At 39.3% G+C, this 27,363-nt stretch overlaps 1 protein-coding gene across 7 annotated transcripts in view; it reads right to left on the bottom strand.

The window, feature by feature from the left end:
• Positions 1 to 27,363, bottom strand: part of CCDC191 (coiled-coil domain containing 191) — a 90,536-nt gene that overhangs the window by 30,828 nt on the left and 32,345 nt on the right. For all 7 annotated transcript variants that reach the window (XM_047725090.1, XM_047725082.1, XM_047725106.1 and 4 more), the window contains 6 exons: positions 25,748 to 25,938; positions 16,933 to 17,182; positions 12,245 to 12,702; positions 11,328 to 11,440; positions 9,266 to 9,348; positions 8,250 to 8,351 (listed from right to left, as the gene is read on the bottom strand). In XM_047725090.1, the coding sequence (XP_047581046.1) occupies positions 8,250 to 8,351; positions 9,266 to 9,348; positions 11,328 to 11,440; positions 12,245 to 12,702; positions 16,933 to 17,182; positions 25,748 to 25,938 (1,197 nt within the window). The remainder of the gene's footprint in view (positions 1 to 8,249; positions 8,352 to 9,265; positions 9,349 to 11,327; positions 11,441 to 12,244; positions 12,703 to 16,932; positions 17,183 to 25,747; positions 25,939 to 27,363) is intronic.

The following is a 27,363-nucleotide window of genomic DNA, read 5'->3' on the forward strand; positions in this document are numbered from 1 at the left end:
CCCTCAGGTTGGTCAACCCTGTTCACAGGCACACACTAGGTTACAGTGTAACTATTTTCCTAGAATTACAACTCCATGGCTGGTGGTGTAGGCTCCAAAGGAAATCCATTTTCCGATGGAGTGGGGAAAAATAGCCTTCTTTTAAGTTTACTTTTCCATGAAAAAAAGAGAAAGAAAAACATCTACTAGAGATCTTCTTAAGCCAAAATTTTATATTACATAGCATTATATATATATAAATTTATATTTAAGATTTTATCTACCTATTTGACAGAAAGAGAGAGAAAGAGAAAGCACAAGCAGGGGGAGCCGCAGAGGGAGAAGAAAACAGGCTCCCAGCTGAGCAACGGGATTTAAGAGTTTAGATTTTTATTTTCAAAAGGTTATTGTATGAGACCCACCAAGTGGCCATCCTACTGCTACATCGGACAGGCTATCCTGTCAAAGCCACAGGAACACTAAGCAACACTTGCACATCAGAGACCATGCTGCCTGAGACGTCCTGCCATGGCTACAGAGGCCCCCTCTGAAAAATGCAGCGCTTCTAGGTCTGGGGGAATTGTAGGTAACAAGGATCACAGAGGGCAGCCATATTGTGACCCTGAACCACTTCCTGAATATGGAGAACAAATTTGTCATGAGCTTATCCCTGAGGAATTCTTCCAGTTTCCTTAGCCTAAAATATGGTAAGGACTTATCTTGTATTTTCTATCCAAAGAAATACATGTGATTGCCCTAGAGAACTTCTCTACCATATCAGAAACTCCTCTATATAATTAGAAATAAGGTACGTCACACCATAAACTAATAAACTTAATGAGTAAAAAAAGTCCAACTAGAAGAGATGAAGCAGGCTCCCATCAACACATCGAGGATGTGACTATTCAGAGAAGTCATAGCAGGTACTGGCTCAGAAGTGTCATCATCTTTTTGATGTCAGAGGAATAACGCTGCCATGGCCTTGGTGACTGCTTGCTGGGAGTAGCTACATAAAGTATACAAGGAGTTAAAAAATCACCTGTGCAGAGTATGATGCACCAAATGGAAAAAGAGCCTGTGATAAACTGGGTGGAAAAATATACTACGGAGAGCAAGACTGCCCAGAAGAAAATGAGAAAACTGCCAAGGGCATTTTTATTTTTTAAGAGAGAGGGAGCAGGGGCACCTGGGTGGCTCAGTGCTTAAAGCCTCTGCCTTTGGCTCAGGTCATGATCTCAGGGTCCTGGGATCGAGCCCCAACTCGGACTCCCTGCTTGGCAGGGAGCCTGCTTCCCCCTCTCTCTCTGCCTGCCTCTCTGCCTATTTATGATCTCTCTCTCTGTCAAATAAATAAATAAAATCTTAAAAAAAAAAAAAAAGAGGGAGCACATGCAAGTGGGGGTAGGATGGGGTAAGGCAGAGGGAGAGAATCTTTTCTTTTTAAATTTTTAAAAAAGATTATTTATTTATTTGAGGGGGGGTACAAGTTAGTGCGAGCAGGGGAGTGACAGGCAGAGGGAGAGAGAGAAGCAGGGAGCCCGATGTGCGGCTCAGTCCCAGGGCCCTGAGATCATGAACCTGAGCCAAAGCCAGGCACTTAATTGACTGAGGCACCCAGGTGCCCCAAATAGAGAGAATCTCTTTATTTTGATTTATTTATTTTTTAAAAGATTTTATTTGTCAGAGAGAGACACAGAGAGATAGGGAACACAAGCGGGGGAGTGGGAGAGGGAGAAGTGGGCTTCCACTGAGCAGAAGCTGAAGAGAGCAGCTTAAGGACTGAGCCACCCAGGTGCTCCTGGAGAGAGAGAATCTTTTTTTTTTTTTTTTAAGATTTTTTTATTTATTTGACAGAGAGATCACAAGTAGGCAGATAGAAATGGGGAAGCAGGCTCCCCGCTGAGCAGAGAACCCAACATGGGGCTCGATCCCAGGACCCTGAGATCATGACCAGAGCTGAAGGCAAAGGCTTAACCCTCTGAGCCACCCAGGTGCCACTGGAGAGAGAGAATCTTAAGTGGGTTCCAGGTCCAGCACAGAGCCTGATGTGGGGCTTGATCCCGTGACCCCAAATTCATGACCTGAGCTGAAACCAAGAGTTGCATGCTCAGCTGAGCCACACAGGCACCCTACCAAGTGAAATTTAGATCTGAAGCGCTTGTAAAGAAAATTCAAACACCACCAATTTGTACATGCATCTATCTTGATTGAAATAGCTATAGATGATTTATTAAATAGAAACTAGTCTATGTGCCAAAATCTTTTTGTCTACTATTATGGTCTGAAGTTGTATTTTACCTGGGGGTCATTGTCATAGGGACATTCTGCCTTTTTGCAGGCTTTTGCTCTAGGAACTCCACCTTTTTGTAGGCTCTCACGGAGAAGATCAGGGAGAATCCAGATAAAGTTCCTACCATGGTTCTGGCTAGTGAAGAGGAACAGCAACCACTCTAAGATCTGCCCCGACCATTCTCCCTTGGGAAACAAAAGCCTTCACCTGCACGTGGCCCCACCTGAGGACATTAGTGGAATGCTACTGCAGCTGGGGGTACCCAGACTAGCCCCCCATCTCATTTAAGTGGAGGCGGAACCTCAGAGGGAAGGGCTTTAAGGTTACAGACTGAGCCAGGGGATACAAAAAGAAGGGAACAGAGGAGTAGGAACAGAAATTCTTCTGACTGCCCAATACTGTGTACTCCAAAGACAGATTTAATTAGAATGTTATAGAGTGTTTCCCCTCATCCATACCCCACCAGCATGCAAACAAATCTCTAGTAATAACAGTGGCGTGTACCTGAGAGACCTGCAAGAGATAGATAGACTTTCTCTGGGGAACAGCACAGAGAGAAGACCTGAAGCCAAAAAAAAAAAAAAAAAAAAAGAGAGAGAGAAACAAAGTTGCTAGTGTAAATGAAGTCTATGGTACTCATAGCAATAGCAAACCTCAACAATGGTAACCATGGCAACACAAAACTTCAAATGTAGTCCAACTCTTGGCTAGATTAACACAAATCTCCACACTAAAGGCCTATTTATCTCAGTTTCTACTGCTCTCTTCAACAAGCCCGGCTTTCAACAACAACAATGACAACAATGATGAAGATGTACCAAAAGATAAGCAATAAATACAGTCTAAGAGAATCAATCTTTAGAACAACACTCAGATATGACAGAAATTTTGGAACTACCAGAGAGGGAATTTTAATTTTTAAATAACTTCTAATAACATTCAAGGCTCTAATGGGCAAGGTAGTCATCATTCAAGATCAGATATGTAATTTTAAGAGAGCTATGGAAACTATAATAGACAGTCAAATGAAAATGCTAGAAAATAAAAAAAAAAAAAAACCATGGTAACAGAAATGAAGAGAGCCTTCAAAGGGCTCATCACTAGACTTGACATATTCAAGGAAAGAATCAGATAACCTGAAATTAGTAGAAATACACAAACTGAAAGGTAAAGAGAAAAAAGAATGAAAAACACAACAGAACATCCAAAAGCTGTGGGACAGTATCAGTGTAAGGCAAGCATTGCAAACTGGAATCCCAGAAGGGGGAGAAAACGAAAGGGACAGGTGAAATATCTGAAGAATAACGGGTAAATATATTCCAAAATTACTGACAGATACAAAGCCACATATCTAAGAAACAGAGACCAGGGAAAAAAGAGTCAGGGAAAAAAAAACAACAACAAATAAATCACATTTGGGCATATTATATTCAAATTGCTGAAAACCAAAGACAGAAAAAAATCTTGAAGGCAATTGGGGGAAAAGAACCCACCTTACCTACTGCTATTGACAGAATGTTTATAACCCCCTCTGGATTCATATGTTGAAGTTCTCTAACAATCAGTGTGGTTTTATTTGGACATGAGGCCTCTAAGGAAGTAATGAAGGTAAAATGAGGTCCTAAAAGTGAGATTAGTATCCTTTTAACTCACCAGAGAGCTCATGTACTCCTCTTCTCACTAGGAAAGGTCATGGGAGGACACAGTGAGAAGGTGGCCATCTATAAGCCAGGACTAGAGCCTTCACCAGAAACCAACCATGCTGGCACCCTGATCTCAGATGGCCAATCTACAGAACTGGCAACCCAAGCAGATTAAGACATCTACAATAAAGGAACAAAGATAAGAATGACAGCAAACTTGTCAGAAACCAGGTAAGCAGAAGACAACAGAATGACATAGGTGAAGTGCTGAAAGAAAAATTATCAACCCAGAATTCTATATCCAGTGAAAATACCTTCAAAAGTGAGGGAGAGTGGCACCTGGGTAGCTAGCTCAGTTGGTTAAGTCGGTTCTCTCTCCCCATCTCTCCCTGCCCCTCCCTGCCCTGCTCATGTGCTCTCTTTCTCTTAAAAAAAAAAAGAAAAAAAAGTGAAGAAGAAACAAAACTTTTTCAGACAAATGAAAACTAAGAGAATTCACTACCAGCAGACCTATCCTACAGGAAATGTTTAAGGCGATTTTTCAGGCAGAGGGAATATGATAGAGTTAAAATCTTAGATCTACACAAAGAAATAAAGAGCATCAGAAATGAAAGAAATTAAAAACTATAATCTTCAGCTTATTTTTTTAAAGACTTATTTGGGAGACAGAGCACACATGTGAGTGGGGTGGGGGAGGGGAAGAGGGAAAGGGGGAGAGAGAATCTTAAGCAGGCTCCACACCTAGCACAGAGCCCAACACAGGGCTCTATTTCATTATTCTGAGATCATGACCTGAGCCAAAATCAAGAGCTGGATGCTTAACTGAATGAGCCACCCAAGTGCCCCCAGCTTATTTTTAGGCACACTAAAACACAAATTGTTTAAAGCAATAAAAGTAAGAAGGTACTGGGTATTTATAATACATATAAAAGTAAAATACATGACATATATGACAGTAAAGATGAGAGACTGAATCTTCCCCCTGAGATCTGGAACAAGGCAAGGAATAAGAACAAGTGTATCTCACTACTCCTTATTCAATCTTGCACTGGAATTGCTCCTGGCTAGTTCAATAAGGCAAGACAAATAAAAGGCATACAAATCAGAAAGGAAGAAATAAAACTGCCTTTATTGGCAGACAACTTGTAGAAAATGCCAAAGAATCTACAAAAAACAAAAAACAAAAAACCCCGCCTAGAATAAGTGAGTTTTAGCAAGGTTGCAGGATACAAGGTCAACATACAAAAATGAACTGTGTTCCTATATACCAGCAATGAAAAAACTGAATTTAAAATTAAAAAAAAAAAAAAAAGCATCATTTATCAGAGCACCAAAAAAGATGTAGGTACAAATCTACCAATCATATACAAGGTATGCAAAAAGCTATAAAACACTCATGAAACAAAAATCTAAATAAATGGGGAGCTATACCATGCTCATAGAGTAAAGACTCAGTGTTGTTAAGATGTCAATTCTCTAATTTGAACTATAGATTCAATATGATCCCAATCAAAATCTAAGCAAGATTTTTTTGGTACACATTGATAAATTAGTCTAAAACTTATATAAAAAGGCAAAGAATAACGAAGTAATTCTGAAACAGAAGAATAAAGTGGAAGAATTCCCACTGTCCAATTTCAATATCTACTATAAAGGTACAGCCATCAAAGGCAGGTGGTAGTCGCAAAGGAATATACATAAAGGGTAACAGAACGGAAAAGACACGATGAGAAGTCAGAAAAACTGGAAACACTGGTGAAATGTGAATAAAGTCTGGTCTTAATAATAATGTACTAATGTTGGTTTCTTCATTTTGACAAATGCACTATGGTAATGTAAGGTGATAATGTTAAGGAGAAACTGAAATTGAGTGAAGGGTATACAAAAGCTCCTAGTACTACCTTTGCAACTTTTTTATAAACCTAAAGTAAACCAAAATAAAAAGTTTATTATTTTTTTTTAAGATTTTAATTTATTTATTTGACAGAGATCACAAGTAGGCAGAGAAGCAGGCAGAGAGAGAGGAAGGGAAGCAGGCTCCTTGCTGAGCAGAGAGCCCAATTTGGGGCTCGATCCCAGGACCCCAGGATCATGACCTGAGCCGAAGGCAGAGGCCTTAATCCACTGAGCCACCCAGGTGCCCCCAAAAGTTTATTTTTAAAAAATAGTGAGTATTAAGGAGGGCACTTGTTGCGATAAGCACCAGGTGTTGTATATAAGTGATGAATCGCTACATTCTACACCTGAAACTAATATCAAATTGTATGTTAGCTGGAATTTACATAAAAATTGAAAAAAATTTACTGTTAACATATAAATAAAAACGTTGAAGAATTCTGAATGGTAAATGAAAATATTCATAAGAGATTCTTAAATGCAAAAAAGCAGATTAAAAACTATATACACTTTACCCCCACCCCCAAATTATCAATCTATTAAGAGAAAGATGCTTAGAGAAAACGAAGTAAATATACTAGGATATTTAGTTACCTCTTATAGCGGAGCTCATAGTTTTCCATTTTTTTTTTTTTTAAAGATTTTATTTATTTATTTGACAGAGAGAGATCACAAGTAGGCAGAGAGGCAGGCAGAGAGAGAGGAAGGGAAGCAGGCTTCCTGCTGAGCAGCGAGCCCGATGCGGGACTTGATCCCAGGACCCTGAGATCATGACCTGAGCCGAAGGCAGCGGCTTAACCCACTGAGACACCCAGGGGCCCCATAGTTTTCCATTTTTTTTGTAGTTTTCAAATATTCTACAATGAATCATAATATAAGATGTATTGAATTTGTATCATTGTGTTCAAGTATTTTTAATTTTATATCATAGTAGTTATGGGATATCAATGAGAAGAGTAAACATCATTCAAGGACTTGACCTCTTCTGGGGAAGGGGTTAGTACAGTTTTGGTCGTATGCAAGAAAGTTGTATCATGTTAAGCAGAATTATGATCTTCTTGTCTTTATTTAGAGATTAAGTATGGTTTAAGGAGATGTGTATGGGTGCCAAGTGTATCAGGGGGAGACTTGTATGGTTAATTTTATGTGCCAACTTGAACGTGCCGCAGGGTGCCTAGATTAAACATTTATGGGTGTATCTGCGAATGTGTTTTGGGATGAGATTAGCATTTGAATCCATGGAGTCTGTTAGACTGCCCTCCTAAATGTGGGCGGGCATCATCCAATCCCTTGAGGGCTAACTAGACCCAAAACCAAAACACCCAAAAAACCCAAAAGGAGGAATCTGCCCCTTTTTCCTTCCTGGCTGCCTGCTTGAGCCAGGCCATTGGTCTTTTCCTGCCCTTGAACTAGAGTTTATACCATCAATTCAAACTAGGACTGGAATTACATTGCTGGCTTTCCTGGGTCTCTGGCTTGCAGATGGTAGACTGTAGGACTTCTCAGCCTCTATAATCACATGAGCCAATTCCTCATAATAAATCTCTTCCTACACATATAACTTATTTCTTCTGTTTCTCTGTAGAATCCTAATGCAATTTCCAATTAGAATCTCTTTTCTATGAAAATATCTCTATCTCCTCAATGTTTATAGGTCTTGCCTTCTATGGCTCTCTTGATCTCCTTTGCCTTCCATGGCTCTCCTTGATCACCTAGCATGGAGCCTAATGCAGAGCTTGAACTCATGACCCTGAGATTAAGACCTGAGCTGAGATCAAAAGTTGGACACTTAACTGACTGAACCACCCAGGCACCCCTTCTTTGTTCTTTGAGCCACAAGACAACATGTGCTGTTCTATATTGTCTGCAGGCATATTTAGGCCTTAATCTTTCCAATTAGAATTCAATACTCTTGAAAGTAAGAGTTTTATCTCTTATTTCTTGGGTGTATATTTTCTTCCATTTGTTCATTTACTTGTTCATTCATTCACTCACTCATTCAACACCCTTGCTAAGTTGCTACTGTATGCCAGGGACACTGCTCACCAATACAACAGTGAGCAACACCAGACTGCTCCCTTTACTCTCAAGGAGATTCCAGTTTAGTTAGAGATGCTGAAATCAATAAGACAACCACAAAACATATGCATAATTATAAGCTCTGGTAATGCTTTGAAGGAAATATATTTCAGAGGTAAAAGGGGAATATAAACCTAACCTTGGGTGGAGAAGAGAGTGTACAAGGCAAGAAAGGCTCATCTGGGAGAAGCCATGTTTGAGCTACAATCTGAAGAATGAGGTTCTCACTACAGTGCGTGAAAGGGTGGAGGTGCGAGAAGAGTGTTCTGGAGGGAAGCGTGAGGATGGAGAAGGTGCACAGGGTCACGGTATTGTACACAATAGACTTTAAGCAGGTGACTGACCAAACAGATTCTACGAACCATTTTCTGCAGTCTCTTCTCTTCTCGTTTTTTCTTAAGCTGAGCCTCCTTTTCTTCTGCTTCCCTCTTCTGACGCTCCTCCTCTTGGGCCTTTAACTGGGCCTGGTCAAGAGGAGAGTTGTAAAAAATAAGAATGCTATGTTTGTATGGAAGTAAGATTTTTTATGTTGAGGAATGTCAAGTATCTACCAAGAGTACCCGCCTGTCTCTGAAAGAAGCCCATATTTTCTGATAAAAGTAGAAAATCCAACCAACAGGTAGTCAGTTGTGGAACTTGAAAGTTTCTTCTCTACTTGGAAAGGAGATACAGAGCAAGAAGAGAACATTAATTTTTCATCAAATAATGATTCCTTTTTAGTTCTTATTTTTACTTGTGAAGTACTAAGTCCAAACGCCATACAGCGTAGGACAAATTTTTTCTTTCATTTCACACACAAAAAACCCCCAAACTGTTGAAACTGTTTCTCTTAGTAGATACAAAATCTATTTTTGATAGTCTAGGTCAAAACTGTGCAAGAACTACTCACCTTTGCAACTTACCAGGTTGAACATCTAAATCTAAATATGTAAATCTTCCTCATTGCTGGCTCCCATCAACTTTTATAACATTTCCTTCTTGCTATGCTAATGGTGCTACTGTTTTCTCTCTTTCTTTTCCTAAAATTTTCAGAGTTTAGGCCAGTGGATAAAAAGCTATTTCTGGTTAATCTAGCTCGATTGTCTCAAGATACTTAAACAAGCTAGGCTTCATTTCTTTTTTATTTTTTTAGAGGGGGATGGAGAGGTGGTGGGGAGTGGAATAGAGAGAGAGAAAATCTTAAGCAGGCGGACCTGATGTGGAGCTTGCGATCTCATGACCCTGAGATCATGACCTGAGCCAAAATTAAGAGTTAGATGCTTAATCGACTGAGCCACCCATGCACCTCTAGGCTTCATTTTTTCTTTTCTTTCTTTTTTTTTTTAATAAACACCTATACAAATCCTTTTTCTTGCCTCAGGTTTCATTCTTGATTTACCAATTTGTCCTCTTCTTGTTTCTTCTTCCTCTCTGCCAAGATCCGCCTACGTTCAGCTCGCTGAACTGCTCTCTCTTCCATGGCTAGAAAATAGTAACAGAGTTCCAATATCAAAAATATAAGGAGCACTGCAAAAGAAATGTCTCTACATTTTATAGCAAAATTTCGTGTTATTGTTAGGGTTTTCTTGCAAGTTGAGTGTTTACAATTTCAGAAACATTTATTTGTTTATAAATATAAAATTTATATTTTAAAAATATAAGTTGTAGTTGTATTTATAAATATGTAAGTACATATATGTTATTTATATACCCCCTACAGGTTAAAGACCTATAATACTATCCTCATCAATGATGAACAATTTGCAAATTGTTTTCACTTTTCTATTAGAATAACTGTTTACTGGTTTAAATAAGACAGTGTACCTTGATGATACTTTTATTACTGAAACCCAGAAACCAGAATTTTAAATTGGTAATCCTTTAATGAATGGGGAAAACTTTAACTACATCTAACAAATACTTGGACAGTACAGTCAGTCCTCAAATCCCATTGAGTCTGCTCTTCTTCCTAAGTCATTATACCTACGTTTGTATATGTAACAACAACAACTAACAAACTAAAGTTTAGGGTCATGATGAATACATTAAAATCTAGTTTTAAAGTTTGGATAGATATCCAGATGGGCAGGAAATGGAATTGTACTAGGCATTTGGAGAACTGGCATCAGAACGAATTCAAGTGTCAGACTCCTGTTCTTGACAGTCTATTAAATATCGATCCAAAAGAAGCAAATGTGCAAGATGGTCTGATAATATGACTCTGTCATCAGTCGGGACTTTTACAGGAGAGGGGAATGGGGGGGGAGGAGTATCAAGTTCTGCTCACCTAAGTCAGCCAATAGTTACTTTTGCTTCCTTGTGCCATGTTATAGAGAAGATGATTTAAGTCCAAGTTTCAAGAATTAATAAACAAAAAACTCACCAGGCTATTTCTTACAGATATTAAGTGTTTGCATTGCTTTAAAAAGAAGAGTGGGGGTGCCACAGATGGTGGCAGGGAGGCTGTCTTTAAAGAGGCAGAAACAGAACAGAGGATTAAAGTGAGAGCCCTGAGAGGCAGGCTCTGGTAATAAGCATGTTCCCCATCTTTTCTAGAGCTAATCACTAAAGACCACTTGAAAAGTAGCCTGGAGTTCTAAAATATGTTAACTCCTTGATCAAACAATCATTTTTTTAAAAATAATCACACCAAACTAGGCATTTCCTGATCATGCTCAGTGGTAGGCAAAGATGGCATCAACTGCCGTCCTGGCAGAAAGTCAACACAAGACTGCTAATTTCTTCATTAAAATGAATGGACTTCAGGCACAGTGTGCTTCAGATGGCATCACTTCTTGTAAGGGCAGCAATCTTGCCAAAGGTGAAAAATCAGACTTACAACTACAATATAACTGCCGATGTGCCCACCTCCAAGTACAAACATATGCATACGCATGACTACACAGAAAAAACAATCAGTGGATTCGCTAGGTGGCGAATGCTTTTCTTCTCATAGTATTGTTTCGTTTAAATAGTGATTTCTACATGTATCAAAAATATTATTAAATTAAAATGTCTGGTTTGTAGATTTCATTACTAAATGCCTATCATCAAGGTACAACTCATAAAATCATATGGATTGCTGTAAAAGGATCAATAATTCAAGATTAACAAAGTATAATGACAGATGATCTTTATCAATGTTTGTCCTTAGCAGCTACTCAAGATTTTTTTGTGTAACTGTCCCACTTTTTTTCATAATCCAAACCAATTCAAAATGATATACCTTTCAACACCCTCCCACCTTTGGTATTCTTTGGGAAGGCCAAAAAGTTTGGCAGAGAGGGCAGGAAAAAAATGCATGGAACTCTCCGGTGCATTGCACTCCTCACATGTCTAGCCATCTTTGACCAGGCTCTGCCAAGTCTCAAAACTTAAGAGTCACCAGGATTCAGTCCTTGGCATATTCTAATTCAGGAAGGAAGATAACCACCACCAGGCCACCACCCAGACCGCCCTGCCTTTTAGTATGGGGTGGGGTGCCTTCTGCTGCCTTGGGTTCCTTCTGGGTCCAGAGAGAGAATTTGGGGAGTCACCTCCTCTACCATCAGTCTCAGGGGAAGCAACAGGCGAACTGGGGGTAAAAAAAAAAAAAGAAAAAGAAAAAAAAAAGGAAAAGAATTCAGACCAATAACCAGCTTTGTTCAAAGCTTTTAAACCTGAGAAACTCAAAGCATTTCACAAATTATAATTAATCTTTACTCTCTAAGATAACTATGTATTAAACCCACTCTATATGTTGGTGTAACAAGGTATGGAAAAGTTGAGTGACTGGCCGGAGTGTGCAATTAGTCAGATGCTCTGACTCCCACCCCAGGGCTTCAAATCATTAGGTATCTATCACCCACTTCTTAGCCTTATCACGTGAACTGAGGATGTCTCAAACACGTCTGGAACCATTGTAAGTGACTTCTGAGAAATTTGGACTCTTATTCCAGCCTCAAAGATGTTTACTTTTATCCAAAACAACTGCAAATTTAAGCTAGGTAATGAGCCAGCCCAGGGGCTGCTCCATTTGTACCTGACATTGTACAACCTGGCTTCTCAGAACCACACATAATCAGAAACCCAGAACTGAGGTAGAGCAAGTAAGCACTGTTCTCTTTTACTGATATAGTAACAGAGCTCCTTGACAAAAGTAGAACACAAATGGTACCTGTATAACTCACAGGTAGCCAGTTGCCTCAAATATTATAAGTACCTGTCACGGATCAGTCACAATGTAGGGGGGTTGCTTTGTTCTGAATTGTGTACTTTCAAAGAAAGGGAGAAATCATGGAGTCTGGGAGCTGGGCAAAAGAAGTTCAGGGGCCTATCTACCACAGGTGAAAAAACCCCAATCGTAAGTCCAAAGAATATTCTGATATAGTGGACATACTTTGGAAGCACCTGGCAGGTTCTTTTGGGTTCTCTTCTCCTGGGATTCGATAGCAGGCAGCTCTGGGCATCAGTGACTGCTGCAGCCCGCTCTGCAGCCCACCGAGCCTCTGCCAGCCTCTGGCTTTCCTTCAGCTCCAGAATTGTTTTCTGCTGTTCCTGAAGTTTCTTCTTTTGCTTTTCAATCAACAGTTGCTGGAAGACATGGCGGTTGTGGAAATGACCCAAGCACATGGATTCTGCTTTCTGGCTGGTAGTTCTGAGCTGTTTGCTGCTGCCAGGCTGCTGGGAGGGCTCAGCATCCCCGGTCGTGTGCTGATTGTTATCACATGGGTTCAGAGGGACTTGCTGGAGGGGAACCTGCAAGTCACTCTTTGTTGGTCTTCCTAGGTGGGGGCTGGGCATGCAATCATGGCTTCCTGAGGGAGGCTTTTCCCACAGAGGTGGCCCAGCAGTCACCTGAGAGAGAGGGAGCACGTTACACTTTAGCTATTTAAAGGACTGTGTTGACGAGATCCCACGTCATCTAATCACTGGCCTGTGCTCCGGACCTGGCTATCTCAGAGGCTACCAGCCTTAGCTCTGTGAGCTATTCTCAGAGTGTGGGCTGCTGCTCACCATGGAACCTGCGTGGGCAAGTGGCTGCAGTGTACAGGCCATTGCCATGGGCCAGGCCATTTGCAATAAGAAAACTGTACTCAGAAATTTCTGATTTGGATAGTTCATTTGTGAATGAGGCAGGATTACTCCAGATATATATTACAGGAACTTTAATCTACATGAATTAACTCTGAATTTTGTGGCAAAGGACATTCTCCCTCAAGAATGTTTGAAAACTACCAAATACCTTTACAAATCAATAATAGCTCTGTTCTCTCAATGCTTCTCTTGCCACTAATAACTTAATCACAGGGTATGTATGTATGTATTATTCACTCATTCATTCATTCATTCTCAGGATCAAAGCATGGATTACAGTTTACAATCTCCAGACTATTGCCAGGCTATCCGTGGGGAATATTTGTAAGCCCAGGATTACCAGGCAAATATCTGTATTACATAAGAATATTATCAATAATATTATATTTTAGCATACAGCTGAATAGTTTTAAAAGCTTTATCCTAAGAAGATGTGGTATATATATATATATATATACAATGGAATACTATGCAGCCATCAAAAGAAATGAAATCTTGCCATTTGCGATGACATGGATGGAACTAGAGGGTATTATGCTTAGGGAAATAAGGCAATTGGAGAAAGACAACTATCATATGATCTCCCTGATATAAGGAAGTGGAGAAGCAATGTGGAGGGTATGGGGGGGTAGGAATAGAATAAATGAAACAAGATGGGATTGGGAGGGAGACAAACCATAAGAGACTAATCTCACAAAACAAACTGAGGGTTGCTGGAGGGGGGGGCAGGGAGAGGGTGGTGGGGTTATGGACATTGGGGAAGGTATGTGCTGTGGTGAGTGCCGCGGAGTGTGTGAACCTGACAATTCACAGACCTGTACCCCTGGGGCTAATAATACATTATATGTTAATAAAAAAAAAACAGTTAAAAAAATAAATAAAAGCTTTATCCTGTAATGAATCTCATTTAATAGACTGAGGTATCGTACCCAATTTTAAGTTCTATATAGGGGGGAGGAAACAGAATTCTTAATTGGAAAAACATCTCCTGGCCAAAATAATGCATAGTTTAAACGTCTCTTCTAGAATGGTTTGATTCCACGGCCTAAGGTCTGACCAGCTTTTGATTCTGCCATCTGTAGTGGTACAAGGAGAAAGATACTATGGACTACTTGTTTCTTAGAAGCTTCTTGCTCTAAGGTACTCAAAAATATTTTTCATGATGATGGAAATATTTCCTATAGACTCAGCTGGAGTGAAAAAAGTGATATATGGAAACTCTGACATGCTAAAGACTAAAAAATAACCTTCTATTGCAGAAATGTCAATGGACATTTATTCATAAGAACACCTGCTTAAGTAATTTAGAATCAAGCAGGGTATATATTTTAGACCCTTTTAAACTTTGTGATAATGGTACATTATTAACCCAGCAAGACTGTAAAAACCTTGAGTATAGCAAAACGATTTCTTTTGGATCACAGTAACTTTTCAAGGTGAAAATAAGAGAATGAAACAAAGCTTAATGGTACAGACTGTACTTACTAGTACAGGACTGAACAGTCTGGCATAATTAGTGAAAGTCATCTATTAGCTAACTGATAATTTTGAAAATTTTCAAGGTATAATGCATGCATTTGTGGTACATGAGTATATAATGTATAATTAGTGGGCATCTAACTAAAGATACCATATTTTATTTGTTCATATTACACTCTACACTCTGGAAAAAAATTGGGGTTTATCTAATAAACTAGAGAGTCTATTACATCCTTTTATTTTCACTTGCTCTATTTTTTATGCTATCTTTTCTTGATAAAATTCTGTTCAGAGATTTAAAGGCTTTTATTTGAGTCCTATATATACACATAGTAATTTTTGTGTTTTATACATATAAAAAAAGTTTGTTGACTTTTCAAAAATTTACAGATAACAACAGTGTAACTCTGCAAAGTAAAAGGTTCAGAAAGCTATTTCTTAAGATGGAGACTCTGGGGTCTTAATGGAAACAAAATTATCAAACTGACATAAAGGTAGATAAATTGCCTAGAGGACCTAAGTCTCAATAAGGATCCTCATGATATCCCTTTGCTGAGACCCTATGCTTAAATTAAAACCAGCCTGGGTGTGGTGCAAACAATGAATTCTGGAACACTGAAAAGAAATAAAATAAAATAATAAATAAATACATACATACATACATACATACCAGCCTACTTGCTGGGAGTAATCAGGGTAAAAAGCAAGACTGAGGCCCCTCTGGTACCCAACTTAATTTTATATGTCTGAGTTAAATACTCAGTAGCATTAGGTGGAGGGGTCTGGGATGAAGGTGAGGGTAGAAGATTTTCTCCAAAGGACTTTTCAAATATGACAAGTGCAATTATGAAATAAAAAATTGATAGGATTCACTTTATGAAAACTGAGACTCTGTATAGTACCAAAACACCAAAAATTACCCAAAAAGACAAATGAAAAAATGAAAAAAAATTTTTGCAAAATATACAGTAATAAAAACACCAGTAGTCTTAAAAATATAAAGAGCTCCTATAAATAGGAAAAGTAGAAAAATGTATAAGGGCATGAATAGACAAGTTATTAAATATCTATCTTTCTATATCCATTTTCACAAACATATATATGTAAACGGCCATTACAGAAAATGTTTAACCTCACTAGTAATAAAAAAATACAAATACTGAAGCAATAATAAGATGAAAATATTTTACTATCAACTTAACAAAAATGAAAATGTGTTACAAGGCAGGAAAATAGGCATTTCTTTGGCACAGCCTTTCTGGAAAGGCAATTTGGCAATAGTTTTTAAAATGTGCATTCTATTTTTAGAATATTTATTATTATAAAATATAATAAAAATAATAAGATAAATATAATAATATAAAAATATTCTATTTTTTATATCCTAAGTAAAGCATTTAAGTAAAAGTGGATGTGTGCAAAGATTTCGTTACAAAGATGATCACTGAAGCACTGTTTGCAATAGTGACAAACTGGAAACAACTTAAATGTCCAGCAATACAGAAAAAGGTAAACAGATTCTAGCTTAGGGTTCATGACTGAATATCCGAGAGCCACTACAAAATGATGGCACTGAATAGCAGTCCTTAATCACAGGGTTTTCATCAGGTTCACCTGTGAAAGTTAAAAAAAAATAATACAGGTACCCCACAACCAGAAATTCTGACTGAGCAGGTCTGATCTGTGGTTTACTGTCAGCTGAGAACTAATGTTGAAGCAGTAGATTTAGTGACCTAGAAAATCCTCATGTTATATATTGTGAAACTGCAACTTTTTTTTTTTTAGAAAAACACAACAGTTAAATTGTTATTAGGGAAAAAATGGCCTTATTTCCTCTGTATTATGTATTGTGAAAAAGCAGGTATCCTCAATAACTTGGCTGAAGAACATTTAAAAGCTAAATAAAATATTAAGGAGAAAAATTTCCATATGCCTATATAGAGAAAAGACTATACAGCTATCCAACATGTTACTGGTGGTTATCTCCAGATGACGGAATTATAGGCTACTTTGCCTTTTCTCTGTCATTTTCTCCTATCAAATTACCATAATTAACACATATGATTTTTCTTATTAGAAAAATAAAAACTTAAAAATTTCCCATATGTATATATGTATGTATGTATGTGTGTGTATATAACAAGCTCATTTAGATAGGAAATGTCTGATGATCAAGTATGAGGAGTTCCAGAGTTATAAACAATGCTTTATACAACTATTCCTGAAGGAGTCTTTCACTTAGTTGTTTTCAATTCCCTCTCTATATTATGTCCCTGCTAAGTCTCAAGTATACCAAAGTTTGTATGTGATATATAAAAAGAAGATTCAGTTCAAGAAAATAAACACTGACTGAATGGTAACCTCTGTACACTGTACACAGCTCACACACCCTCTAGACTAAGTCCAGGCAGAGAAGGCAATCTGATGGCGGCTAACATAACCCAGGCTACACAAGGGCAGAGCTCAAATGCCACTGTTTAATAAGCAGAAGACCAAGCAAAAACAATGTACCTCTCCATGTTTTACAGGTGGATCCACCACAGCTGCTGCCTCCTCAAGTAGACTGATGCCTGATGACCCCTTTGTGCTGAGCTTCCCTAGTGAGGCTGCCTCCAGCAGCTCATTCATTTTCTTTCTAGTTTCCTCCTTCGCTAGAGCCAGCTCCCTCTTCAGGATCTCCGCACGGTGCCAACGCTGCCATTCTGTAAAGTGGTGTCGGAGAACCTGTTTCCGGTTACACTCAGTGGCCAGCTGTTGTTTTCTAAGCAACAAAGTATTTCCCGTTAATAAGAAGAAGCTATTTACAGCTTATTAGTTGATAATATACATGAAACACAAGCCTAAAGGAGTCCCAGAAATGTTCCATCTTAGATGCATCATATCCTTTTATTTAAGCTAAATGGAATCACTTTATCAAACTCCCTGGTACAAAAGGTCTGCTTGTAGAGGATGTTGGCACCTTAAGAGATTGCCTCAGAAGAAAGAGTTCTATCACATCACAGAAGCATATTACATTTTTTAAATTACCATAAAATAGAGTGCTTATGGAGGGGAAGAAGCAAAAGAAATAGGCATATAAATAACCAAGTTTAAAACGATGAGTGCGTGAGGGAGATGTCAGCCATGCTTGCAAATCTAAGGAAGACAGAGGTTTGGAAGAAAGGGAGTGGAAGAAGATAGAACAAGTGAACTGTCAATAATAAATTAAGTATAAGGCTTATATAAAGTCAATGAGTGTGGCTCTTATGAAAGAAGGATGTGATCAGAGACAGGGTCTCTAAAGAGAAGGATTCATTTATCAAACCCTTAAACTGAATGAATGAAGGATACCTGCTCAACACCAGAAATGTGTGAAACACATGTGAAAGACAAAGCTCTTGCTCTCGTTGAACTCATTCACAGTCCAGTAGCGGGTCTGGTTTATTCTCTTCATAAGGAAGAGCTCTTTTTGATTCCTGGAAACTTTGTGCTATTATGGGACATCACTGAGTGGAGCTGGGAACTTCTTGCTACCTTCCTTCCCAAAGAGGATCTCCATTAGGAGACATTTTTGTGGTGGCCAGTTGAGAATTTAGGCATGGAGGTCTCTGAGTTCTATCTACAAGTGGATGATTATTACCCCTGAAGAAGTAAGGTGTAGAGTTTGGAACTTATTATATCGCATCAGGGGTTAGTTTGGAGGTTTAAAATCTACTATTGTTTAGAAACCTACTTGATTTCATTTTGTAAAGGTGATTCAAGTAAGTTCTCTATAATACTATTTGCATACCCATTTCTGTTAAACATCCATAATGCTTAGCTCTCCTCATGGACTCTTTGGGGTTATATATATTAAAAAAATCATCAAGTTCTTAAGTCAATGAGTCAGGAGAACATTTCTAGAGTTTTTATTTTTTGTAATTTTTTTAATTTATTTTTTTTCAAAGATTTTATTTATTTATTTGACAGAGAGAAATCACAAGTAAGCAGAGAGGCAGGCAGAGAGAGAGGAGGAAGCAGGCTCCCTGCTGAGCAGAAAGCCCGATGTGGGGCTCGAACCCAGGACCTGAGATCATGACCTGAGCCGAAGGCAGCGGCTTAACCCACTGAGCCACCCAGGCACCCCATTTCTAGAGTTTTTAAATGCCTAAGTGATTTAAATATTTTTTGACTGGCACCTACAGTAAGAAAAATGTTACACTGTGACACAATATACAAGTTTAAGTATATATGTATGTGCGTATGAAACAAAAGTATATATAATTGGAACAGATGTTTCACTAAACAATATCTACCCTTACTACCAGAGGAGCATTCTGGCATTTCTGTTCCATTCCTTTTCTTTGAAAAATACAGCTCACCTAGAGCCTGATTTCAGGACCCATGAATGGGTTAAAACCCTTGATCTGAGAAAGACTACTCTAAAGTCACAGAATTTAACCTATGTCAGAGGAGTTGGATGAAACAACCAATCAGGGAGAGTAGAGACAACTGAAATAGTGAAATTCAGGATAAACACTAACAACAACTCTGCCAGCAGTGTATTTCATTGTATTTAATTACTTCCCTCTACTGTATTAATGACAGGTACTCAATTAATACTTGATTGATGTTTTTGTAATAAAAGTACAATATAGGTGGTAATATTTATACGTCGAATTTAATTTCATGGAAATAAATGATCTAATATGGGACTGAATAACTTTAAAATACAAATTTTAGAGGAAATAAGGATAACAAATCAGGTAGCAATCCAGGTAAGAAAAAAGCTCCAAAACATCAATGTTTAAATAGTGAAACAAGTAAAAAGCCTATAGCACTTTTCTTGAGTGAAGATCATAAATTTCCACTGGATAGAAGATATATTCTGCTCTGTCTGATTAATGTGAAATTCAATTTACATCAATCTGCTCAGGAAGGGGGAGTGTGAAATTTACCTGATGTGTTAACTTCATGTTTTTAGAGAATAAACAGCCAAAAGCAGCACTAGGGTAAGCAACTGTCAAGGAAGAGATTATTTGGACAGTATAAAAAGACAAAGAGAAAAATATTTCTGCAACTATCACAAAAAGACTAAAAAGTAAGAAAATGGGTAAAAACTGCATGTTGACCAAAGTGCTTAGAGCCCACGCTATAGTGGTTATGTAGGGGATTTCAAAATGTATTTAAGATCTCTACATTTGTGCATTGAAATGGAAGAACAGAAATGCAGAAGCTAGGGATCCAGACGCAAAGCTGGTTTTATTTCTTTCCTCTGCAGTTCACTTCGGCAGAGGGATAATATTCCAAATAAGCTAACTTCCATACTTTTTAAAAGATGACACTAAAAATATAAATATTTCTGAAAGTGAAAAATTACTTAAACTTCCTAAAACCTCAATCTGATGCAGTACTTAGGTAAGCTAACCAAAAGAAATGGTTTCAGATGCAGTTCCCAGATAATCATAAAATGAAGGACAGAGTTCCCTTAAGGAAAACATGCTTCCAAGCTGAAATCTGGGAATTTCTAGCAAGAGTATATAAATTGATCATCATAGTTACATAACTGCATGCACAGAAAGGCTGTCCCTAAAGACCAAATATGATGGAAAAAACTCCATTTTCTTTCCTCTTCAAGGAAAAACCTGGTTCTTCCCCACTGTGTTTGTCTCCTTTACCTTTTCAGAGAACACCTCATTTCTGTCACTACAGTCACCAAATGTGTAGAAGTCTTTCCCTAGGCCAACAAGCAACTCTTGGACACACAGCAAGGTATCCAAGAACTCAACTCAGTTCCGATACTATCTACCCCAAAGACAGTGTCAGATCCCACAGGTTAAAGGCTCAGTCCCATAAGACTCTCCCTTCTCCCCTCATCCCCCAGCTTCAGATGTCAGTCACAAACCCAGGTTATCTATCACCTGTGTTTCTGGTCAATTGGTTATAGAACAGAGGTTCCAACCACTCCATCTTTGGGTTTAATTTACTTGAGTAGCTCACACAACTCAGGGAAACATTTAGGTTGACCTGTTTATTGAAGGATATGATGAAGGATATAGATGAAAAGCCAGATAAAGAGATGCATAAAGTGAAGTCTGGGAGGATCCTGAGCACAAGAGCTTCTGTCCCCATGTATTTGGAGTGTCAATGTGGATGTGTTCAGCTGCCTGGAAGTTCCTTGAACACCGTACTTTTGGGATTTTATGGAGGCTTCATCATGTAGCTATAGTTGATGTTAACTCCATTTAAGCCTTTTTCCTTTTTCAAGAGAATGGGGGACAAGGCCCCAAATTCCAAGTTTCTGATCATGGCTTGGTCTTTCAGTGATCAATCCTCAACCAAGAGCCATCCAGGAGCCAAACCAGAGCTATCTCATTAGAACAAAAGACACTCCTATCACTCAGGAAATTACAAGGGTTTCAAGAGTTCTGTGTCAGGAACAGAGGTCAAAGATCAATATTAGAACAAGAGATGTTCCTATCATTTCTTATGTTCTTATCATTTAGGAAATTACATGGGTTTTAGGAGATCTGTTCAGGAACCAGGGGCAGAGACCAATATCTATCTTCTATTATTTCACACCTAAGATTATAAAATATAAAGGTTTAAATAGGAATTTAAATATGAACTGTGCTGTTCAGAATCAACACCTCAAATGATGCTTACTGATCAGCGCATGTTCTAGAACCTGTTAAGTCAGAAGAATACTAACGAGACAGGCGACACTAGATAAGCCCCTGGAAGTTTCTAAGCCTCAGTTTCCTCCTAAAAATGGTGTCACCCTAAAAAACAAAACCTACATTGCCTGTCCTACAGAATTTTTTTTTTAAAGATCTAATTGAAAACACACACACACACACACACACACCTGAATATATAGAACAAACTCATGGAAGTTAACACTCTCTTAGGACAAGACCACTAGATATCTATAAAGTGTCTTAAATTTTTTAAAAGGAAATGAGAAATGATAAATAAATAACCACACAACGTGATTGGATTGAGTGCTAAAATCTGACGCAGAACACGAAAACAGCAGCGGTGCGAACAGCTGCATTTGGGATGAGCAGGAACGAGGATGGATACACTAATGCATTCAATAATGCACCAGGTAGCCCCCAGGGAAAGAGTGGAAGCTGACAATGATTCTGTCTGAAAGAGTTTTAAAGCAAGCCAGGCAGTGCGAGTGTGGGCCCCTGCCTATCTGACCTATGAGGAGCTTTACCAGCTTCGGATGCCATGCAGTTTCTGGCCTCTCGCCTGGATACCCAGGCAAATATGGAGGTAAGAGCACCGAACATGATATGCAGAGGGGCTCCATAAGTGATTGCCCAAAAGAATGCTAAAATGAGGTGTGGGGATATGGGGATACCTGACAGTCTATTTTCAGCTCAGCCTCCCTACCTCTAGGCTAGCATGTGGGCTCACCCCAGCCTGCTCTCCCACAAGCTGGCTATGAGCTGGTTTACCAGTTTTTTCCCCAAATTAAAAAACGCCCCCTCCTACTTAGCCACACTTCTCGCTCAGAAGATGGGGCCCATGAATTCCTATTTTTAAAAGCTCCTCGGGGGATTATAATGTACGATAGCCAAGTCTATGTCACTCCTAAGTATTTTTCTTTTGGTGCCTTCTGTTGCAATTATTTTTAGTATTTGGGTACCATTTTTCACTTCACTTAGACTGAAAACTCCTAGAAGGTAAGCGTTTAACACTTTTTTTCCAAGTCCCCTTTCCTGTACTTAGGAGAGAGCCTAGTGCCCAGTAAACGTCAGTAAAGCTGATTGGCTGAAAGAATAAATTCTATCAAATGGAATGAAAAAATGAGTGAACAAATGAATGCTATGGTTCGAGGGAAGCCAAAGAGCCAGTCTGTCCACCTGTTGGCCACAGGACCCTCAAGGCCTCAGATCCCCATTACTGACATTTTGGGCACTGTTTCCAGACAACACCTGTGAAAGTATAAGAAGTTTCCTGAGAGGGATAACATCAATTGTAAACAGTATGTAATACATCAACAGTAAAAAAGTATGAGGGACTTGAGGGACAAAGGGAAGAGGTAAAAGCATACTCTAGGAAAGGCACAGAACTCTGGTGCAAGAGAGGGAAGGACTATAGGCAATGTGGAGGTTAGTAAGGGAAGGACAGAGGTGCTTCTCAGGTGAGAACTGAGAAAACAGGGGCTCAGGAAGGGCTGGTGGAGGACGCTGAAAACAAGCCCTGCTTCTTCCTAGTTTTGTCCAGGGCTGGTGGCCATAAATGTAAGAGAGGAAGGGAGAGAGGACCAAAGGGCCTAACTTCGCGTGTGTACCAGGTTTCTGTTGTATTGTCTAAGCAAATGAATTTTTCGGGATCTGGGAATATTTGTTAATGTTGAGATTGTATTATGATATGGTACTGGAATTTTATAATACCACTTCCATAGCTACTTTTAAAAGAAAAGAGATAGATAAAAATAGGAGAGAGAGAGAAAGAGAAAGAAAGAAAGAAAATAAAGAAGAGGAAAGAAAGAGAAAGAAAGAAAGAAAGAAAGAAAGAAAGAAAGAAAGAAAGAAAGAAAGAAAGAAAGAGGAAGGAAGGAAGGAAGGAAGGAAGGAAGGAAGGAAGGAAGGAAGGAGCAAGCCAGGAAAGCTGGACCCTGAACAGGGGACAGGCCAGTGGGGGGAAACTCTAGGTGTCAAAAACAAATGGGGATCAGGAGCTGGAGGATGAGGACATAGCTGACATCTGAGTCATGGGCACAGCACACGATTTCCATGTCCGGGTGGATAAGCCACAGAGCTCATTCACTCACTGACTCACTTATTATTCAACAAATATATATTTGGTGCCCAGTGAGGTTTAAGGGGAAACTCTGATGAACACAGAAAAGAGGCTCTCTAGACATGCTCAATCCCACTGACATTTCTTGGTTTCTGCTCATAGGATCTACTCCTGAGCTTTTTCCCCACCTTTAATATCCCAACCTTCTTTGAACAAAAACACCCAACTTAATTTCTAGAACCAAGAAAAACATGCAGAGGAGCCAGGGATTTGTAGGAAAGCAGCACAAAGAATGGTTTGTATTTAATAGCTCCTTTCTTCTCATGTTTCTAGCATGACTTATCTTTTAATTACTGCTTTATTTTTCATCTTTTTCATCTGCAACCATCTAAAGTAAATCGCCATAGAACCGAAAAATATGGCTGTCTAAGCACCTAGATGCAATTTAACATTTAACACAGAAGCAGGGTGGTATAGGAAAAAGCATCTGACTCAGAATCAAAAAACCAGACTCTAGTCTTGGATTAGCTACTCTTACCTTCAAGACCTTGAGAGTCGTTTACTCTCTCTAGGCCTTTCTTTTAACATCTATAAAATGATGGGCAGGATTAGACCATCCTTGAGGTGACTTCCTACTCTAAAATTTTTTTGCTCTAAAGTTTGTAGTAAAAAGTTATGTGTTTTCTAACTCTGGCACTTAAAAAAATGTAGTATCCATTCTGAACATTTAAAAATAGACACCTGAAAATAATTCACAGATATGAGACAAAAAGTTCTAAGATCTTTAAAAAAATTGGCACATCATGCTATTATGAAATCCCCATTTAGTGATTTTTATATTTAAACAGTTTAATTGGAATGAAATCTCAAGTTCTTCAGATTTTTCTTCCACAAGTTTCTTCTGGCATGTAAATTTCACAGGACACTTTTAACTTCCTTACTCAGTTTCTACTCCCTTCAGGCCCTCACTCATGTTACTTCCCCTTTAGAGAACCTCCAGTTTCCCTCTTTTACCCAGCAAACCCTGCTAGCCATTCATTTATCAGTAGGCTATCATCCCAATTCCTTTTATCAATCAGTGGATACTGAGAACTTAGAAACAAATTATGGGAAAGAGTTTTCTATGCTGCCTTCCCCCTCCTCCCACTCCAATGAAGATTCCCCCAACATACTGTAAAGAAAAGGAAGCTAAGTCATCCTTCTGCTTAAAATCTGTCAAAGATTCACCTTTATTTAACAAAGAATCCCTAAACTCCTTGTCTTGGCATTCAAGGACTTTTACAAGTTGATGAACTTGAGAACCACATACCTGATGATCTCCAGCCCACCTGGATGGCTACACTACATGTCATTACCTCATCTCCCTGTCCCCATCTAGGCGTTATCTACCTGTGGTAAGGAGTCCAGTTCATGACCTACCTTCCTGATGAAGCCCTTCCTGGCACTCTGTAGGAGCCTCCCCAGTCCCTGTGACACTCTGTTCTGCTAAATCCTCAGTGGCACAGGGGACACACTATGCAGTTTATGATGCTGCTCAGCACTTGTCCCGTTTCTAGATCTTGTCTCCCCTACAGAACTGTGAGGCTTTGCGTCCACCCCGGGGCCAGATGCTGTCACAGGGTTGCACAACTCTAGGGGGCACTACTTTCCTCTACATAACAATGATTTCACATACCATTCATTCAAGTTTCACCCTGAATGGCTAACAGAGTTGCCGGTGAGAGAAGTGATCACACACAAGAACATAAACTGTCCCCACCCCCAAATAAACAAATGGTTCCTTTTAAAGCCATGATTTTGGTTCAAGGGTGCAAAGTTGAACTTGGAAATGAAAAGAAGAAAATGTATTTAATTTTAAGATGCTGGGACAAAGCAAGTTTTATTTGAAGACAAATTCTGTCATTCACAAGTGTAAGAGGGAGCCGATATAAAGGTATCAAAACCTCTAAACAGGGTGTGGAACAAAAGATAGAGGAGTGGGAAGAATTACCTTGGCAGGTCTGCCTTCCTAGATGGGTGTTCCCTGTGTCCCTAATTAACATTCTGTGTGTAGACAGGGATTTCTATCAATGAGAATTACTGGTGTATAAACCAAACTCTGTCTTCTGAATTGTAAGATGGCCTAAGGTGCAATACTGTGACATCAGAGGACCAGGGAAAAAGAATAATACTTGCTTCCATCAAAAAGGAAAGCATGGACATTAGCATATTTTAATTAAATGTTTTTCACTTACAAATTTCAGTTAAAATTTTCTAGCTTTTTTCTTTTTTTTTTTTTTTAAAGATTTTATTTATTTATTTGACAGAGAGATCACAAGCAGGCAGAGAGGCAGGCAGAGAGAGAGGAGGAAGCAGGCTCCCCGATGAGCAGAGAGCCCGATGCGGGGCTCGATCCCAGGACTCCGAGATCATGACCTGAGCCGAAGGCAGCGGCCCAACCCACTGAGCCACCCAGGCGCCCCTCTAGCTTTTTTCTAGAGGGAAGAAAAAACCCAGCAATAACCACATTTTATAATGGATGATCTACTTTTTAGAGCTTATTTCAGGATTCTTTATGAGGACAAATGCCCTAAACACACCAGGGTTTTCAGGATACAAATAACAGTACCTGTTTTCTTCCCTAAGGTCGTTCTGCATGGCTTCAGTCTCCCGCGCCAACTTCTGGGATCTGGTGTAGTCTCTCCAGGCCCTCAGGACCTTCAGCTGAAACTTCCAGTCAGACAGGGTCCCAGCTTTTCCCAGCTTAATCCTATGATCAAGAATCAGCTTGTGCCAGGCAGAGAAATATCGTTTTTGACACTGCAACAGAAATATGTGGAAAATCACCACTGATGAGCACTCGTGTCTCTAATATCTAATACCGAGAGCTGTCACCTCAGATTCCCCCCTCACACTTTTTCTTGCAAATCTAGGAACTGCTGTCTTGATGGAAGGGAACAAAGTACAACCGCTTTATGCTAATAACGACAACAAATATTCAAGTCATGCAGGTGAGGTACTCTCAGGCTCATGACTTAAACTCCAATACTTAGTTCTCCCGGTAAAGCATCAGTCCTATGGGGAGCCTGAGTAACAGTCACATCTAAGACTCGAGTTCAGGGACTTGTTTGAAAAGCCTGAAACAACTGCTTCCAGTAAGATTGCCAGCTTGTCTTAGAGTTTAAAATACCAACTGATTAATTCATTCCTATTATTAACACTGCTGATGTCCTGCACAAAGGAATCTGGAAGACCCCCTGGAGGACAGAATGGGGGTCTCTGGTCCCTGGAAACAAGATAGCTTCAGCTGAGCCACCACTGACCATGACAGAGCTTTGGTGAGTGCCTAGAGACCAGCTGCTTAGGACGTCTGGAATCTTTCATGATGTGCATCTGACACTAAGTTCCACTGGGCCTGAGGATGTCCCCAGAGAAGTACTTTATTCATGGTCCTAGTCTAAGAAAATCTCTGAGATCTAGCCCGTGCCTACATCTCCAACCTTCACAGTAAACTTCATGTCCCCACTACATCCCGTAACTTTCAGCTCTTGGCCTTATATCAACCACACTGTTTTACACTTTCCTATGTTCATACTAATTTCTTAGTCCCCCTTTTCTGCCCTTTCTTTGACTGACTACTTCAGGACTCACTTCTCTCTGTAAGTTCTCCTGTTACCAACCACTCTCCCCAAATATAAGCATCCTTCTACTGTGTTCCCGGAGCAACCTCTGCTTTCTTCCATCAAAACACTCATTACACTATACTATAACTACCTGGTTTACTGGTTTCCACTAGACTGTGAGCCTCCAGATGGAGGGCACTGAGTCCCATGAATGAAAATGGAAAATCTGAGAGTTGTACCAAGTGTCGGTAGCAATACAACAGAAAAGAACCTCACAGTAAGTGACTTTGTGGGAGGCAGAGGGGGACCTGATGACCAGCTTCAAGCACTTGCTAGCTTTCCTGGGGTCAGTGTATTAACTGCTTCTATCTGTGTAACAACACTTACCTTTCACTATTTCAAATCTAGTAAGCAGCCACCACTGGGTTTAAATTGGGGAACTCTGAACAAAATTAAGATATAATCTCTCTTTTGAGAGGTTGTAGGGAAAGAGGGCAAATAAATTAAAAGACTAATAACCTAAGGGAGCATATGTTAGAATTCTTAGAAACAGCCCATTTGGCTAGCAATGTTTTCTTACACAAGAATTCAGGTCTGTTCCCATTTAGACAAATTACAAAAT

The sequence above is a fragment of the Lutra lutra genome, chromosome 1 (assembly GCF_902655055.1).
Source record: "Lutra lutra chromosome 1, mLutLut1.2, whole genome shotgun sequence".
NCBI lineage: Eukaryota > Metazoa > Chordata > Mammalia > Carnivora > Mustelidae > Lutra > Lutra lutra.